The 18,573-nt window shown below is 35.2% G+C and overlaps 2 protein-coding genes across 3 annotated transcripts; both read right to left on the bottom strand.

The window, feature by feature from the left end:
- Nucleotides 1-5,977: 5,977 nt before the first annotated feature.
- On the bottom strand, nt 5,978-6,937 carry LOC114724669 (protein SRC1). Of its 2 annotated transcripts, XM_028911072.1 has the most exons (3): nt 6,818-6,933; nt 6,499-6,775; nt 5,978-6,185 (listed from the first exon to the last, which is right to left on the bottom strand). In XM_028911072.1, the coding sequence occupies exons 1-2, from the start codon at nt 6,904-6,906 to the stop codon at nt 6,517-6,519; spliced, it is 348 nt and encodes a 115-aa protein (XP_028766905.1). In that variant the 5' UTR covers nt 6,907-6,933; the 3' UTR covers nt 5,978-6,185; nt 6,499-6,516. The 2 variants fall into 2 exon arrangements, with proteins under 2 accessions (XP_028766905.1, XP_028766904.1); XM_028911071.1 differs by having other exon boundaries at nt 6,499-6,937.
- A 6,156-nt stretch (nt 6,938-13,093) lies between these two features.
- LOC114724668 (FH protein interacting protein FIP2) lies at nt 13,094-18,255 on the bottom strand. Its single transcript, XM_028911070.1, has 11 exons — nt 18,121-18,255; nt 17,549-17,658; nt 17,137-17,271; nt 16,811-16,966; nt 16,401-16,484; nt 15,951-15,997; nt 15,779-15,852; nt 14,996-15,054; nt 14,383-14,442; nt 14,007-14,087; nt 13,094-13,521 (listed from the first exon to the last, which is right to left on the bottom strand). The coding sequence occupies exons 1-11, from the start codon at nt 18,167-18,169 to the stop codon at nt 13,468-13,470; spliced, it is 909 nt and encodes a 302-aa protein (XP_028766903.1). The 5' UTR covers nt 18,170-18,255; the 3' UTR covers nt 13,094-13,467.
- Nucleotides 18,256-18,573: the final 318 nt, after the last annotated feature.

Genomic DNA, 18,573 nt, shown 5'->3' with positions numbered 1-18,573 from the left:
GGAAACAAAAGCCATGAAATGGCGAAAAGAAGCTTGTAGGAAGAGAACACTGAATAGAGAATGCTTGGATGGTATAAATTTTAAGGAAGCCAGAGGTGCCGGCACTATCTAAGAGCGTGCCAAGTGGTGGTGTAGAAAACAATGTGACTTGTTCTATTCAGCGTCTGAACTGTATTCCTCTAAAACATACCGTTTAGTTTAAAGGTTCAAAACCCAATCTTGGTGTTACCAGTCGCTGCCCATCACTTTCGCTGTTGTCTAAAGGTTCATAATATTTTACCCCTAAAACGCCATATTTGCTGTTCGATGCTGGTTTGGCTTCTAGGAAACATTGTTTTTGATGGTATTATAATATAAGCTAATGGAGCCATCCACAAGCATAAAAAATCTATATGCAGCTAAGATGCTCTTTTCTATTCGTGCGTGTGAATTAACACAAAAATGTCCGGATTTGGCCATTTGGGAAAACATTCCGTTACGAGCCACGAGAAACATTTGCGTTTAATATACCAAGGCAGAGAGGCGTGCTGGTACATTCTTTGACCAGGCCAGCTATAGTGACACACACACACACACACACACACACTGATAAGACTATTTTGAAGTTGCTTTTCGGCTTATTGATGGAGTTGCTTTGTCTATTACTTTGCAGGGCTAGGCCAACCAGGCAGAAAATCAAACTGATAAAAACCATCTCAACACGACGCCAGAAGACCATTTCCTTCCTTCACTTATAGTAAAGTCTGATCACTTCAATTGCCTTCTACGTATGAGTTTCTTCGAACGTATAAAAGGGATTTCATTGAGAATGTATCAGCCATCCACCAATATCGTATATGAAAGACTGGTATGAGTTATAATAATTCGATTGTAAGGAGTTGAATAAATCTACAAAACAAAAAAGTCTTGGTTTTTCTTTTTATTTATGGCTCGAAAGAGGGAATTAGTGAATTACACATTCCAGATTCATAAGTCACCACTTTTGATTCTGTTAGTTTTCTGAATTGACATGAAAAGATATGACAAAAAAGTTAAGTTCCAAGGTTTTAACTTGTACTTGCATGCACTTCACAAGAGTTAAATTACAGAGTAGCATAGCCATAAAACGTGTGGAATTGTCTGAAGTTACTTTGAAGAGTAGTAACTCTTTGGCAGGGTGATACTGTGTCGCTTTGCGATGCTGAAAAACGCCAGAATCCCATAAAAAGTCGTTTTCAAGTGTCGCTTCTTTAATTTGGTTGGCAAATTCCTATGGAATGCAACGATAACCCCAATAAATATGTTGCCTGTTTTCGAATCTACCAATTTAACGTGCATAACTATTATCGTTATTTATATAAAATAGCCTTTTACCTTTACAACACGTCATAGAAGGAAGTGTGTTTACACACACACACATATTCAGAAACAATTGTCTAAAAAAAAATTGGAGGGAGTATTATTCTTTTAATTAAGAATGAAGGTATGGATCCCAATTCCGGTAGCAAGAGGCAAGCATACAATTTCCCCCCTTCATCTTTTTGAAAGGGTTAGGATATATAGATGAGACCCCTGAAGAGTCACAAATTGTGCGGTCTTCGAAATGAACAGAACTTGATGGCACTCCACTCGACAGTCGAGGATTTATTAATGAAGCAAAGTCAACGCAACAATGTTTAAGGTAGTTTCCATGAAGTATTAATTAAAATGGAATGCCCATATATGAAGGTTTTCCCAATGAATCACTATTCCACACTTCGTCTTTTATACATTTCCATCTAAAATTTTAAAACTATTATATATGTTTTACCGTTTACGACCACAGTCGCTCTCAGGTACAATGTGCAATAATAATATCCTTTTCGTTGTTGTGAGGGCGATACTATGCAATGGTGTTCATTTTAACCTGTCATATTATTTGTCTTTGCATGCACTTTACCCAGCAAGATCCTATATAGTAATAGCAGTTGTTCCAGTAAAACAAGATAACCGTTGATTCTTTGTTGAGGGTTCGAATAGGGGATATTTTGAGGTCATCCTATTCGCCATCTCTCGCAGATGAGGACAAATCATGGTTCTTAATCTAACGTTTGACCTCACTTGGCTTAATCCTGTTCGAAATTTTGATTCATTGGGCTCATCATTCATAAGATCTCGTTTCAAATTGAATGCAGGCAACATTTTGTGTTGAATTTACCATAACTGAAGTATGCTATGACTATGGAAAATTGCGAACAATAAGATTGGGGTTTGAACTCATGTTCTGGATGGAAACGAAGAGCGAATCTGTGATCCATATTCATGACTTACGAAGTGAGAATCAGTGAGAAATTGAGAATATATACAAGACAGCGACGGAAGCACATAGTTTAAGGCCAAACAAAATCAACACAGACCCTTGTCTCCAAAGGATTTTCCCCGACAACCTCTTCAGTGGCGTGGCTCTTGTTCTGGTCGATCTGATGGTTTAAGGATTGGGTGGCAGCAGAGGACTGAGTTGCAGCAGCTGGAGGCGAAGAAGTTGATGAGGAATGGCGAGGAGAGGGGAAATAAGAAGCTATGAGAGCTGCAGAATCCCACTCGTGATTCCCAACGAGTTCCGAAAATAGCAGTATCAGTGAAGCCATTCAAATTTGTGAAGCAGAGATGTGATATTATTCCGCTGTAGAAGCTTATGAAGGAGGATCAATATTTTTATAGATAAGGAGAAAGTGTGCAAAAGAGACTTGGATAAGGGCGGTGAAAAAGTAAAAGGATGATGATTCATGAAGAAGAAGAAGAAGCAGCTGGTTTGAATGAGTTTCCAGCAGCTGGGGCCTGTTGTTCTGCTTTCAAAAAAACAAGAGAAATGAACTTTAATTTTGTTTTCTTTTTGGTGTAGCCGTTGGTTTCCTACAATGCTTGAACCTTGTGGTGGAGCCTGAAGTAAGGTTGGCTTCACATTATTTTCAAAGCTGGATCCAAAGAACTGGATTCTTACGAAGCAAGGTTTAATGTTTGAATATCAGAAAATACTTGTACATCAATTCAACTATACTTTTTCTTATGATGGTAATTTAGCAGATATCAAATAATAATATAAAAATAAATTAATCTTATTCCCATGTGGACTTTTTTTAAACAGTTATCCGGTGGGCTTTTCCGCTTGTTTAGGCAGTGGCGTGTTGCTCTGATGACGACTGACGAGCTTGAATTATGCAAAACCATTGGAAGGCTGACAAAAAAAAAAGAAAAGAAAAGGGGACAAACCCACCGGATTCCCACATTCCACATCCGGTCCAAACACCCAACCCCCCCCCCAAAAAAGTCAATGCAACCATTAAATGTAATTAAAAAAAAAGATCCAGAAATAATACTTTTAGAACCCTAAAGCTTTGGACCGATGAAGATCTTTTTTTCTACTGAAGAACAAGGGCAAATTAGTAAAAAAATCCCTGTTTGAAATTTTAATTGGCCAGAAAGACTTGATTTGTGCAAGTACAAATATGATTTGTGAGTGTAACATATCATCTGCTATGTGCAAATTGCACATAGTGGATGATATGTTGCACTCAACGGATAATATATTGCACTCATAGATCATACTTGCACTTGTACAATTTCAGGTCATTCTGGCCAATTAAAATTTAAAATAGGGATTTTTTTTTATCAATTTTCCCGAAGAACAATGAGTAAAATCAAATTCTGACTGAGGAAATTACGTGGGTGGGTCTTCTGTTTTGAGTATGTATATGGAATGTGAAGTTTGAATGGTAAAATGTACGGTGGCACACTGAAGCCCAAATCCAGTACAAATAGAAATAGCGATTGGGACTGAAAACTATTAGGGTATTCCTCCTCATTTTTTGAAGGGGCCTGGTTACTCCCGTCCATAAACTGATCCAACTGTTGGAGCCCAGTCTCCTGTACTCTGGTAATCTGGGCTTTGGACCATCAAGGTAAAATAAGAAGGTAGTTTTCCAAATAGCCATGGTCCGCGCACTTTCACAAAACTGATCCAGCTTCATTTTACCTTTCCACAGTAGCCTATAAGTACAGTCAACTTACGGCTTCTCGGCTGTGTCGTATATTTTTTTGGGCCACCAGGTTTGCTGTATTTGTAAGGCCCATTTAGAATAGTTTATGAATAATTTTTTAATCATAATTTACCCAGAATGCTTATTCCCAAGGGAAAGACTTTGCCAGACAGCCAGTTACTCTGATGGAAAGACTGGTTCTCTTGCTATAAATTCACCGTTCATCACCTCAGGTCTGGAGAGTAACAGGAGTTTCAGAGGCTGGGAAACTTTTTGAGGTCTTGTGAGGAAATTTGCTATAATGTTTTGGTGATCGCTGATGATACCTCCATTATCCAGATTCCTCGACAGATCCCAAGCCTATGTCCCATCCAAGAGAGACTCTCCAATTGCTTGGGTAGACTAAAATGCCAAGCCATGTTATGTGATGATCTCGAATATCTTCATATCCTGGTGGTGCTTGTTGGATTTCAAAGAGATTAAGAATTTCAGTACACATCATTATGACAGGTAGATGTAATAGTACACGTTATTATGACTTGACATTTAATGCCCTTCAAGAAAAATGAAGATATCAGTCCAACCAAATGCTACTCCCAGACCTCCAATAAGACCACCTCACTCCTTGAAAGAAGAACCAATAGAGAAATGAAGATTACGACGAGGCCTTTCTCTGTTTCAACAGAAATCTAATTCCTTTAGGCAGTACTTGAAGATTCCTAGTATGATAATAAGCATCGAATTCAATAAGAATATCTTTCCCCAATAGATCATTACCAGGAACTCAAAAAACAGATTTATCTCTTCTAAGTCCTTATAGTCTTTATCACCGTACCAACCGTGTCACCATTTCAATTTGCGTAAGACGTGTCTATAAATGCCTGTAGATGTGATTCCAAATGGACCCGAAAACTTTCTCAGTAAAAGATTCCACCGTTTTTTTTTAATGCCTGAAGTTCTATTACCCCGGTCCCCTAAACTGCATGGCAAAGAAACCCGTCTATTATGATTGGTGACCGGATGCAGAATATTAAAATGCATATTTTGAACGACGTTATCATTCTCTAAAAACAGTTTTCCAATCCGAATTTACATTATACTGCCTCTGGTGTTGAGTTTATTTGATTTTTATTTTGGTCCTAAATATAAAACCTCAGTTCACTTTATCTCTTATATTTATCTAATTTTTTTTAAAATAGTCCCTCTAATAATGGTAGTTCTAACCACTATAATTGATTAGCAGTGATATTTTAGAAAAGACATCACTTATTTATTACAAATAATTAACTTAACATATTTCTTTAATCTTCTCAAATTAATCAACTAGTTCTTATAATTAGGACCAAAAATAGTATAAGACTTACATAAACATACTTATAAACACTTAATATAAATAACTCGTCTTAACCCCCTTTTCTAAGATAATCGGTAATGATGGGATAATTTCTTAGACTTTCTCATTTTATTTTATTTTTAAAAAAGAAACCACGCCGCATTTGGATTTAGCTTTGAGACCCCAGTCACTAAATTGTAATTAAATAATGTCAGGATGAAGATATCATATTTTTCCAGAAAATAAACAAACCATGTTAGGTCACTCAACCCAAGCCGTTCTCAATTTATTTTAGAGGGTGTTGCACTCTATAAAGTACCTCCATACAAATGGAGATAAAATTCCTAAAAGTTATTTTTAAAAAGTTAATTCAAATAACTGAAAAATACAGCCTTCGGAATTGTTTTTAAAAAGGACCCCGACCCTCGTCCTTTCTTTAATTTTTTCCTGGAAAGTTACTCACGTTTTGGCGCAAATACCGAAAGTGCCCTTGGTGGACGCACGTGCTTACCGGTTGCATTTCCGCAACTGCGCAATTACGCGGAGTCACGAAGACAGCATGACAAAAGAAACGAAGATGGCGCTGTCACCAAAAGGGGGAAAAGAAAGAAAGAAAAAAAAAAACGAAAAAACATAGGTATCACCAATATATCAAAAATACACGCTGTTTATTTATACTGTCATCTAAGTCAACACCAAAGCAGTGGATTTACTTTCAGCAACTCACATAACTGAATTAGTAACTAACATACTCAAATAAACCACTCTGTTTTGTTTTTTTTTTTTGGGGACTTTAATCCAGTACAACCCAAAGAAACATAAGTAAGACAAACCCTCGCTGCTTCAGTTACACAAACCTGCACAGGCACAAGGAAAAAGAAAGTAATTGTTAGTAGGAGTATATTCTTTTGCAAGGAAAAATGGAGAGTTCAATGGTAAATCAGATGAGAACAATAAGTAATTTCCGTGCAATATATCTGTTACTTATAAGGCATTAGGGACCAAATCAGGGATTCTCAGATCTACAAATTCCGGGGTTGGGGGGGTGGGGAAGAAGCAAGCAAATGATCATCTTCCATGGAAGGATCGTAGGAACGGAAGAACGCGATCTGCTTTGAAAATGTTAAATCTAGATCTAACAAACATCAGGAAGACAGAGTGGCGAATTACCTTGACATAGAAGGCGATCTAATCGCTGTCGCTGCTGCTGCTGTCATGGCCGTGGCCATGTTCGTGCTTCTTCTTGTCCTTCTTCTTCTTCTTCTCTCCCTTCTCATGGTCATCATCACCATGGATCTTGTCCTTGATCTTGTCCACAAGGCCCTCCTTGTGTTCTCCGCCGTGGTGCTCGGGCCTGTGGTCGCCGTGACCGAGGTGGTGATCGCCCTCGCCCTTGTGCTCGCCGAACCCGTGGTGGTGATCGCCCTCCCCCTTGTGCTCGCCGAACCCGGTGTGTTCACCGTGGTGCTCGCCCTTGTGCTCGCCGAACCCGGTGTGTTCACCGTGGTGCTCGCCCTTCTGCTCGTCCTTCTTGTGACCTCCGAAGGTCTCCTCAATCTTGTGGATGATTCCTGACATTGTCTCAGCTCCTTGATCTTCTGCAACGTATGGTCTGTGCGATGATCTGCTGCTGAAGAATCGGGAATGGACCGTATTTATAGGCAGAGAAAGCGATGGTGAGGATGAGGAGGAAAATGGAATTACGAAAATGACCCTGAAGACGTGTGAAGGAAAGTGAACGCGGAATAATGAGTAATCGGATTTTTTTTCTAAAAAAAAAAGTAAAATTGAGTGGTCATGGATTTGATCTAAAATATTGGACATAAATTACTTCAGACTCCCGATTAAGGGCCTTAAGACAGATGGTGGTGGTGTCCAGATTCAAACAAATTGAGTTAGGACATAATGTTGGATTGGGACGGGAGATAAGAAATTTTATTTTAATACTCCTCCGGTCCTAATTATAAGACCCAATTGACTTATTTGAGGAAATTAAAGAAGTAAGTTAAGTTGGTTATTTATAATAAATAAGTATTGTCATTCCTAAAATATCCTTGCTAATTAAGTATATTGGCTAAAACTATCATTATTAGAAGGATTATCTTGGAAAAAAATGCATAAATATAAGAGACAAAATGGATTGGGTCTTATAATTAGGACCAAATAAAAAGTCAAATTGGGTCTTATAATAAGGACCGGAGGAGTACTACTATAACTCAATAATGTCACGTCATCTACATCTATATCATATCAATTTACGTTAAAAGAAACTTGAATTTTTATTCATTTTGTTAGTTATTTTCATTCTTGCTCGTGAAAACGTTTCATAAGCTGTCCGTAGGTTTTATATTTATATGTTTTATAATTATTTTTTTAAATAAAAGGAAATGTTAAACACTCGTATCTTTTTAAATTATTTAAATTTAAATACTTAATATATATATGTATATATTCGTGATATTGAATGTAGCCTTTGCGGCTTAGCTCACCGGCTGAAGATCTTATCTTTACCACATCATCACCAGTAAGACGATCAAATCTTGGTATATATGGGTCCCTTCGGGGACATCCGATCTTGGTATATATGGGTATTTTCGTCTTTTAATCTAATAATTCCAATAATGATGCCCCCTCCTTTAGAATCCCGGGGGTGTTGCTGGCAAAAAAAAAAGGAATCCCGGTGGTGTTGAAATGAAATCTCCACTTTCGTTCGAATGATGAAAGGCCCAAAATTTACATTCAAACAAACACGCCGTATTTCCAGCCAGCGATCCGGGATCATTTTATTAGGCTCGCTTTATTATTTTATGACATTTACCATATATATTTTTAAAATGATTTTTTCTTTTTTTTCAGGGCAGGGCTGACGAAGCCATCAATATCCGAGAGTGATCTCAGTTTTTATTTTTATTTTTTATATTTTTTCTTCTTTTCAACGTTGGTGTTTTAGATATTGAATGAAACACGCATTGTGTCAAAATATAAGAATTTACGTCACGTGTAAGATGGAAGAGTATTGGGTTGTAAAAGAAATTTTTCCCAAACTAATCATTTATGTATTAGATAGATGCATGCGATCCAATACCAGGCATACGGAAAAAAGAGCCACTTTAATTTGTGAGTCAATATACACTATAAAATCTATATATACAAAAAAAAAATCAGAGCTGGTATGGTTAAATGGTAGAATCTCAAATAAACCCGTTAATCTAAAAGACATTTTTAAATTCCTGAGATCAAATTCTGCAATGCAAGATTGCTAATCAATTTTTTTTTTTCATTCATCTCTTATTTATATGGGGTCTTTTGTTTAATATTTGTACTGCACATAAATTTTGTAAGTTATTTTAAATAACAATAATTTTAAAATAAAAATAATATTTAAATATTCATGTCATTTATTAAATTTTGTTTAATAAAATTTATTATTAAATATAATAATTATGAAAATGTAAACAACTTTATTAACTTCATGGTCTTTTTAATAATTATACATCCATAAGCGATTTTAATAAATGAAAACCAAACATAATCACAATTTTTAAAATCACTTATTAAAAAAAATTCAAACAAAAACCAAACATAACCAGTGTCACTTATAGCCAATGTTACTTATAAAATTCATGATTATTTAAAATCATAATTATTTACCGCTAATCCAAACAGGCATTCAATAACATTACCTATAATCAATGCTACTCAGTGTATTAAAAAAAAAAAAACAATGCTACTCAATTACTCGTAAAACATTATACAAAGTGTATTAAAAAAAAACAATATACAAAGGGCTAAAAGGGAAACATGGAGCGGGAATCGTCAGTCAAAAAACACCGCTGTACTTTAGTTTATTACTTCATAGAATTCTTTTTATTAATGGAAAAATGAGAAAAGAATTGTTATGGTGTATGCATGTTTACGTGTGCTTCCTTCTAACAACAGAATTTAATCAACTCGTAATAATTTCACCTTTATCAAATTAATTGAAACGAAATATATTGTTTCCATCTGGGGCCAGTGGTCTGATTTCACCATAGAGGACATATCTTTGATAAAGGAAACGAATAATCAAAGTGAGGGGAAAGAAGAAAAAGACACGGCGCGGAATAAGGCCGACCCCACGACGGTGACCAACAACGGCGACAAATCGTGCAGGAGACACGAGGGCCGACTTCCCTCCCGGCCCCGCATTGCCCATTAGGAGGTGTTTGGGGTGATGGTTTTAAAAATAATTTTATGATATATCAAATAAATACATAGAAGAATTTATCTTAATTTATGAAAAAGTGTTTTTTAAAATCATTTTTGAGATGTTCCAAACACCTCTTTAGTCTGATTTCTCACTTTTGCTTTTAAATAATTACGAACTATCTTTAGTGCTTAAATTTAATATTACTTCTGATTTTAATTGTAAGACCTCATTTATAAACTATAAATAAGGTCTTATGATTATGATAGGAGGTGGTATAATAACTAGGTAGAGAGGGAGATTTGGTCACACATATACATATGATTTTAAATTATTTTGTCTCTTATTTTTTTTTTAAATATTTCTATTAATTATAAGAAGTTTTTATTAAAAGATATTCCAATACGCATTATTCAAGATGGTAATTTAAGAAAATAAACACATATTTGCAATGAAAAACTAAATTCATTAATTTTTATAATATCCTCAAATTAGTTATCAAGTTTTTATACCAAAGACCAGTAGTAATATATATCTTAAATTAGATAGTTGGTACGCAAATTTATAAAAATCCAGCATGTAATTTCTAATTTGTTATGGATGCGAAAAAACTAAATCGTCCCAACTTTAGGTTGTATTCCTTCCAATTCTATTTATAAGCTTTATATTTGGAAAAGAGTGTGATATATTTTATAAGTTTTAATTTGAATTTGTGTTAGCATTTATTGTATTTTTTTCAATGCCGCCCTTGATTATTTCTTTCTCATCATATTTTTTTATACATTCTCTTTCATCATTTTTTTTATTTATTATAAGGGCATACTCATTTGGTCCTATTTATAGGGCAGAGAGAGAAGACATATTTTTTAATCTTATTTGTAGGATATTGAGAGAAATTTTTTGTGTGAATGTATAATTCTACCGTTAATTTATTATTGTGTTAACTTTGTTTACTTGAAGTATAATGGATATTAAATATAGATAAAGTTGAAAAGTTGTTAAATTTTAAATAAGAGTTAATGAAATTTAAGGTTTTTCTTAGTCTGTATGAGAAATGTTAGAAGCGACTTATAAATAAGATTAGAAGGGTATCAGAAAACAAAATTCTATTTCTAACATATTTATTATTTTTAACTAATTTTAATTAATTATTAATTAACTATTTAAAACTTATAATAAGAACTTGAGGAGGTATTTTAATCCTAAAATCGTTAGGATCTGGGGCGTTGTTTTCACATCCGTGACAAATTGTAACAAGGATCTAAATAAGTCTCTTATTTGGAAATTATATATTAATTTTCAGGTAAAAGTACAAATTTATCTTCATCTTATTTTTTAAATATATCCAACGATATTTTCAGTGATATGATTTTACTCATAATTTTTTTTGTGCAATTTTACTCGTAATCTTATTTTATTGGGTACAATTTTTACCTTTAATGTTTGGATAAAATTGTACAACGAAAAAGATCTAGGTGTCGATATGTCTAAGAAAAATTACCATTATTGATTAAAGAAAAAAGAAAAAATCTTTTATGTGGTGTGGGCTCGTGTGAGCGACGCGTGGAGCAGGATAAACTTGCCGACATATGAAGTCAAAAAGCATCGTCCCTTCCCACTCGTCTCGGTTTCCTCGGTGAATGGGACACATGGATAAATGATGCTTGCGGTGATGAAGGATATGGCGAGATTAATCAAAAGTAGACTAAATATCTGTATTTTGAAATAAAGAAAAAAGGAAACAGACATTTAATTTGCATTTAATTTAAGCGTCACCTGGCTTTGCTTTCAGCATGGTTCCGGATCCGTTGGCACCAAAAGCATGGGTCCGGATCCAATGCTTTTCTCTATTGGTTGGTTTAGTCCTTAGTCTGTGTTTGGAGCTAATCTTTAAAACAAAAAAGAAAAACGGAGAATTTTAATAAACCTCCTTGGTAGCTACTTTACAGCAGTGAATCTTCAAAAAGCAATTTAAAATTTTAGTCAACTCTCTTGAATTAAAATGAAATTAAAATTTAAAAATGAAAATTCAATAATATCCCTACTTTTTATTTCTGTAAAAACAAATATTAATTCTCCGAAGATTTTTTTCAAAAAAATAAGATGGCCAAGGAGAATTTGAACCCATGACTCTCTGGCACACAAAAAAAAAGTGACTACCAAGCCAACCAATCCATTTGCTCATATAATGCAAAGAAATATGTATATATATATATATATATATAAGAAAACAAATGTAAATGATTAAGTGTAAATGAATAAATAAAATTCAATGATTTACAAGTAAAATTTAACAATTTACAACAAAAATAGGTTATCTACAAGAAACATAAGGAATTCTCTTATGTGTTTTGTAATATTTATGTTTATTGTAAATCGCTAGATTTGCATTGTGAGTTACTAAATTTTATTTGTTTACTCACATTTAAGCACTTATATTTGGGGTTGTGATTTCTTTTATATTTTTTGTTAGTGGCTCAATTTGGATTGTAAATTGCCAAATTTTTATTGTAAATCACCGAATTTCACTTCCTCATTCATATTTAAATACTTGCATTTGGAGTTGTAAGTTTCTTTATATTTGTTGTAAATCGTCAAATTTTTGTTGTAAATTAATGAATTTTATTTGTTCATTTACACTTGGATGTATTTATTTTGTTATATATATATATATATATATACATTTCTTGTATTATATGATTAAGTGGATTGATTGGTTTGGTGGTTATATATTTTTCTGGTGTGCTAAGGGGTCATAGGTTCAAACCCCTTGATTATCTTGTTTAACCAAAAAACAAAAAAAAACCCTTTGCCCGCCAGAACTCAGCCCTCCTATGACAATTAATATTTTTTAAAAAAAATAAAAAGGAAGGGTATTATTGTATTTTCATTCTTAAATTTTAATTTTATTTTAGTTTAAAGGGATTAACTAAAATTTTGAAATGTTTTGGGGTCGAATAATATTAAGTAGTTACGGAAGGCGTTCATTGAAATTCTCCCAATAAAAATTGGGAAGCCTCTGGGGGTTCTTCTCACCTGGTTTTTGGCCGCCTCATCTCATCATTATCATTTATCGAATACAAGTGATAATGTTATCAAGAATACATTCTGTGATTAAATATCAAGAATACTGTTGAAAAAAAAAAGATTAAATATCATAAATAAAGTCTCTGCTCGGTACCTCCCATGTAGGATTTAGGAACAGGTATCAGAGCCAATTTCGCCCGCCAACAAATAATGGGATTCCGGGTGCACGTTCATTCAAGAATAAAGGCACCTGGCCACAATGTTTACTCCAATTAGATTCTTAAGCCGAAGTTTCATGTCCTTCCAGCTAACATGCCATTTTTCTAGCATATTCCTCCCCTAAATCTCAACGCGCATTCGCCATGATTTGTCTCCACTTGGTATGATCGTCTAAATTCGATGTTTGTCAGCTCATCGTTCTGTACTGTACAACATAACATCAAGTACGTAATACTTGTCCGATCACATCTCTCAACTTCATCTCCACAACAGATTAACAAAATTTCATGCATAATCCGGCCAAGAATGGGAAAGAATCGACACCAAGGAAGGTGACGCAAGTCTCAACTCTAATTCAAATTAATTGATGCTTTGAAAATATCATTTACATTCGGTCCCAAAATGGAAAAAGAAGAACATTTACATTATATGCAAATGTCAATAAGCTGTTGGACATAGGTACAAATCTCACATGAATTCCCAAAAGAAACTGACCAGCACAATCATGCACCAACAGCTATACACTAGCATAAAATATAATGGTTGTTAACAATCAATAACCATTCCTTATTGTCACAGGAGTACCGCGTTGTTGCGTTAGAAGATAAAGGGAGGACAAACACAGGATGGTTCTGACACAAAATGTGACAATGACATCGTAAATCCTTGGCTCAACTTCCAAACTCTACTCAGCTGCTGCCCAAGTGTTATCTGATTGCTCCGAGCAAATTGGCACCATCAAGCTTTGCACCTTCCAGTTGCTGGGAAAAGATGTTATAAAAATGAAAACTAATAAGCTAGATTATGATGGTTGGAGCTGCGAAATCATTATCCGTCTTTTTTACTCTCACTGTCTTTTTATAATTGACGAAGAAGCAGTTTGATTGAGACACAACCCCTTAAGCATAATGAAAAATACTATAGAAATCATTTGTAAGATCATTCATGCCATTGACAGACAATGGCAACATAAACTAAAGGGGGAAAAAAAAGGTGCAAAGATAATTTACTGTCTGAGAAAGAATTTTATATGACAAGATCCAGACCATTTCTTGGGGCCGTCAGAATTTCCAAAGTTGCAATTTCAGCACAATAACAGTTCCCTCTTAACTATGTACCAAATGATAACTAGCTATTCCCGGCCAAAATTTTAAAAAGAAAGAAAGAAAGAAAGAAGCTACCATTGAAAACAAAGGGACAAGAATTCTCAAAGCAAATTGAAAAGTCATCAACCTAATCTACTTACCGTGTCTCGAAGGTCAACATGACGCAGATAAGCTCGTTGAAGGTTTGCACCCTTCAAATTTGCATTATTCAACTTTGCACCCTAAGATACAAGGAAGCACTTCTAAAGTAAGCAACCTAACTTAAAATCCAGTGCGGGGGCTGGAAAATAAAATCTTGCAAAACCATGTAATTTGACCAATTCAACCTAAACCAACTAAAAATAGGTACAGTTGCAGGCTTCCAAATATGTTGTACAGCAAAGAACAGCAATTCTCAAATTTCAAGCATGAAGAGAAGACATAACAGTTCTTGATAATGTAACACAACATTCCATCAGAAGAGAGAACAGTGAAAATTTTTCTGCGTCCTATTATATGTGATCCAATATCTTTTACCTTCAAATTTGCTCCTTCCAGGACAGCTCCCTCTAGATTGGCGTTAGTAAGATCTGCATTCTGAGATAATAAAGGTACTGTTTAATGGATCATAAAAGACCATTTTTTAAGACATGATAAGGGACTCTGCTTTTCTTAAGCTGCGAATTAACTGACAGGGATAAGTACAACTTCACCCCATGTCTTATGGCTCCCTTGAGTTATTGTTGTTATTATTATTCATGAAATACAGGAAAGATGTGAGTACAGAACCAACACAATGATCAAATCCAGAAGGAAGTAAACCACAGGGACCAAATAGAAATCGCCCTAAATAGATAAAGAAAACTCTCCTTGCATTTCACTGCCACTGAAACATTTTAACACACTGAAAAAGGGTAAACATACAGTACAATGTCTTTTTTTGAACCAAACCCAAGACGCCTAAGTACTAATACTAATTCCTTTATGATGCACAAAAATCTGCTATGTCTATGGAGGACACCCCATCCTCCTTTTACTGGCACATCACAACACCTATTGAATTTTGAGACCAGAACCCTCCATGAGACTCTTACTCTCTCACAGCTGCAAATTAATTCTACAAGTGAAAGGTCCATGTTTGGTGGCAAACCTGTAGATGTGCAGAACGCAGGTCAGCTCCACAGAAGCTACAATCTATTAGACAGGCATCTGCAGAATTGCAAAGTATCAAAAAATGTTTAATAGACAAAACAATGTTTATTAAACCGAAAACAATCAAGGCAATATATAGTGTTTCTCATATTGTATTGGTGGGATCAACATCAAAACAGAAAAGGAAGATGGATTATAACATTATGCTGGAAGCTTAAAGTATAGAAAGAAGCCTCGTAAATTGAACTTGGGTATGCACTAGATCTGTTTTCTATTTGTTACCATAAATACAAGGAAATATGCATGCAGAAAACCATGTGACTCAAGCAATAGTGAATGCTTATATGTTTTTTTCTTTTCCACAAATCAAGTTCAGCATTCCAAATGCCATTTATTACATCATCGTGCATAACTCTTTTCACAAACGAAAACATTCCCGCTGGGTCATTCACCAGTGGAGAAGCAAAGAGACATGTTAGTTCTGCCAGCATCAAGTTTTTGCAAGGTGTATATCCTCACGCGAAATAAAAGAATTATCAGACGAAATATTGGAAATACAAAAAGGTTGATATTAAGCCACTGAAAACCAAATGCACCAAATATTTAATTCCTTATATGGGTAATTTTAACAGCTGATTGTTAACAGACCAAACAGGGAGTTATGTGGCAGAAATGCACGTATAATGGAACCACAAGTGTAATAGTGTAGCATTGAGGAGTAAAAATTATCAATTGCTTTGCAAGATGAATTAAAGAAGACAAGTAGCAAAGATTAAGATGCCTTGTAGATTTGCACTCTGAAGGAAAGCACCAGCTAATAAAGCTCCACGAAGATTTGCCCCAATAAATTCACATCTTCCCTAGGCAAGATGAAATAAGTAAGTAAGAGGCCTGCAAGAATGATGTAACAGTAAAAAAGGAAAAAAAAAAAAGTATTTCTATGACTGACTTACTCACGCAAAGTTGCATTGTGAAAGTTGGAGGACTCGGCATCAACATCCTGTCAAATAAGGTTGGTTTCAGGAACACTTGTAAATTAATAAATTGCAGGTGGTTAAGTGGATAGCACCAGCTAACTGTACATCTTTACCAACTTGAACAAGACAAGCATATGGAATTACGTTTCAAAAAGTAGAAAATCAAAAGTTCAAATTAGCAAATAAATTTGTTGCCAAATACTGCATTCTACACATTTTGTTCCTTATGCAACAAAGGATAACCAGATGTCCTTGGGTAAGACCGTAAAGCTGTCATAGTCAGCCTGAAATTCTTGGAAACCTGAACTTAAGAACATCCCCATCAATCCTAACTTGCCATATAGGCACGTGTCAAACTGTTCCAGAATCTTGATAATCTTTCCAGATTGGTGTCCAAGGACTAGGTATATTTAGAATCATACTTACCCGGAATTTTGCAGATTGAAGGTTTGCGCGTGAAAAGAAGACATTTTTAAGACAAGCATAGCTGAAATCCACATTTGATAAATCCTGAAAATTCATAATCAAGATTATGAGGGGATGATGCCAGTAAACATGCTATTCATTATATTTGGGCACACGGAGGTTCAAGTGAAGATGACTTAAATTATTGTCAGATGTCATGTTAAAATCTCCAGCCAGTAGTTATGGGCTTATAGCCAAAATTCTCTTTCCGCAGATAACAGTTAAAACACAATTGCTTATTATCAACATTTTACACCTATTTAATGGTCCAATGTAAAATGCAAAAGTTTCTCCAAAGCACAGATTTGCTTTCCCCCCCCCCCCCAATCAAACTAAGATGCTGCTCAGATAAACAAAGGTCAGGAAATTACCAGTTTAGATAGGTCAAGGCCAGAGAGATTTACCCCCCGAAACCTGACTCTCTCTGATTGTATACACTTGATGATATCAGTCCGTGCCAACTCTGTATGTAGTTCATCATCTTCCTTCCTCTTATTAATGACAGCATGTATTCCATCTATTAGCCCCTGAAAATTTGGAACGGTTTACAGTTTACACCATAGGAAAGTGAGGAAAACTAAAAGCCACATTAAAGAAGTGGGCCAAAAGGCAAAACCCAGCAGAAGTTAATCTAAGTAGAAGACAACTTTGAAAGCATCTGATAATAATTTAGATCAATTAAAAGCCTGTAGCTTACAAGCAGCTGATAGTATTCTGCCTCCCGCAACAATTCTGTATATTCATACTCCTTTAGTGTGGGCACTGCTCCATCCCTCAACCAATTAAGGATGTGCCGAAAGTGCCTTCCATCCCTATCAATAAAGACATATCCCTGTGATCACCCACCGTGAACCAAAAAATTAAACTGAGTTGTCTACTTGAGCAAACGTATATAGTTTAATGATTCTATGACCAAACAAACTGCATAGCCACCAAAAACATATATCTAAATATAGGGTAAGACATCAGTCCCCAAAAAAAAAAAAAAGGGCAAGACAGTGATAGTAAGGTTCATCAGTCACTGAGTTCAACAAATGTAGCAGGACTTGATTGTGTAATACATGGAAGAAACATATCAATGCAAAATAAGAGTAACGAGAAGACTCTACCTTCTCAGGGTCGCGGCACAGAGTATGGCGACCGCTGAACATAGCCGCAAGCATTGAATCGGGCTCCCGCTCTGTCAAGGTATTGACTGTGGTGCAATATTTCTTCCCTCCTGACATGCGAAACGAAGAACAAAGAAATTTCAGCTCAATTTCTTGCTTGTTAAGGACTTGAGGTCCAACACATCACGTTCAAGATATATATAAATATAAGAATTGTCGGCATAATTTGGCAAGGAGAAAAAAAGAAGAGAAAAATTCAGCATTTTGTGACCCAAAAGTGCAGGAACTAGCCATGATATCGCACTGTAGGAAAGAGAGCTAAGGGCTTCAGATTCACCATAAACAAGAATGGAGACATCGATTATCCCAAGCCAAAGTATGTTTATTCCCTTGTTAACAATAACAATGGTCCCCGAAAGATGCAGAATGCATGATCGGATTTGACTATTTCCCTCGGTTTTCTCAGCAAGCAAACAAATTACTTGTGAGTAAATGTTACATTATTCACTGATAATGGTCACCTTTAACGATCTTGACATTGAGATGACGAAGATGGAAGAGTAAAAAATTACCTATATTGAGCCAAACCAGAGAAGGAACGTCAGATTCAGAGTTCTCCATTTTGCCGAATCGGGGAGAAGAACGCCAAGGGAAGAGATGAGAAGGCTGATGACTGCGCTAGGCAACTAACAGGCGCATTCCGGAAGCTTATAGGGAGGAAAAATTTCCCTCAATTTTTACCGGGTATAAATATTCCCTCCGAATTTTCAACTCACGCAATTTATCCACATCCATCAACCGGCCTGATAACCTGAGCAATTTTATGAAAAAATTAATTCACAAAAAATAAATTTGGCAATTAACCATATCTTTAAAGAATGAATCCTTTGTTTTCTGGCAAAAAAACAGAATGAATCTTTGTTTTCTTTGTTGGTTGGCTTGTAATAACTAATTATTTGTACAAATTAATTAGCTTGTTCATCTATTTGTAGCTAATCTCTATATTTCTGTTATATTTTTTTAAA

This window comes from Neltuma alba, unplaced genomic scaffold, assembly GCF_004799145.2.
Source record: "Neltuma alba isolate B1F8T4 unplaced genomic scaffold, ASM479914v2 tig00012194_pilon, whole genome shotgun sequence".
In the NCBI taxonomy this organism is placed as follows: domain Eukaryota; kingdom Viridiplantae; phylum Streptophyta; class Magnoliopsida; order Fabales; family Fabaceae; genus Neltuma; species Neltuma alba.
The sequence above is the reverse complement of the archived record's forward strand: the minus strand, read 5'-3'. Positions and strand labels throughout refer to the sequence as shown.

Bases quoted from the DNA above. Each gene is read 5' to 3' on its own strand.
- LOC114724669 (XM_028911071.1), bottom strand. From the start codon at position 6,906: ATGTCAGGAATCATCCACAAGATTGAGGAGACCTTCGGAGGTCACAAG.
- LOC114724668 (XM_028911070.1), bottom strand. From the start codon at position 18,169: ATGGAGAACTCTGAATCTGACGTTCCTTCTCTGGTTTGGCTCAATATA. The intron at 15,998-16,400 runs GTAAGTATGATT...CTTATTTGACAG, and splicing joins TTCAATCTGCAAAATTCCGG to GATGTTGATGCCGAGTCCTC. The intron at 15,853-15,950 runs GTAAGTCAGTCA...TGCCTAGGGAAG, and splicing joins CACAATGCAACTTTGCGTGA to ATGTGAATTTATTGGGGCAA.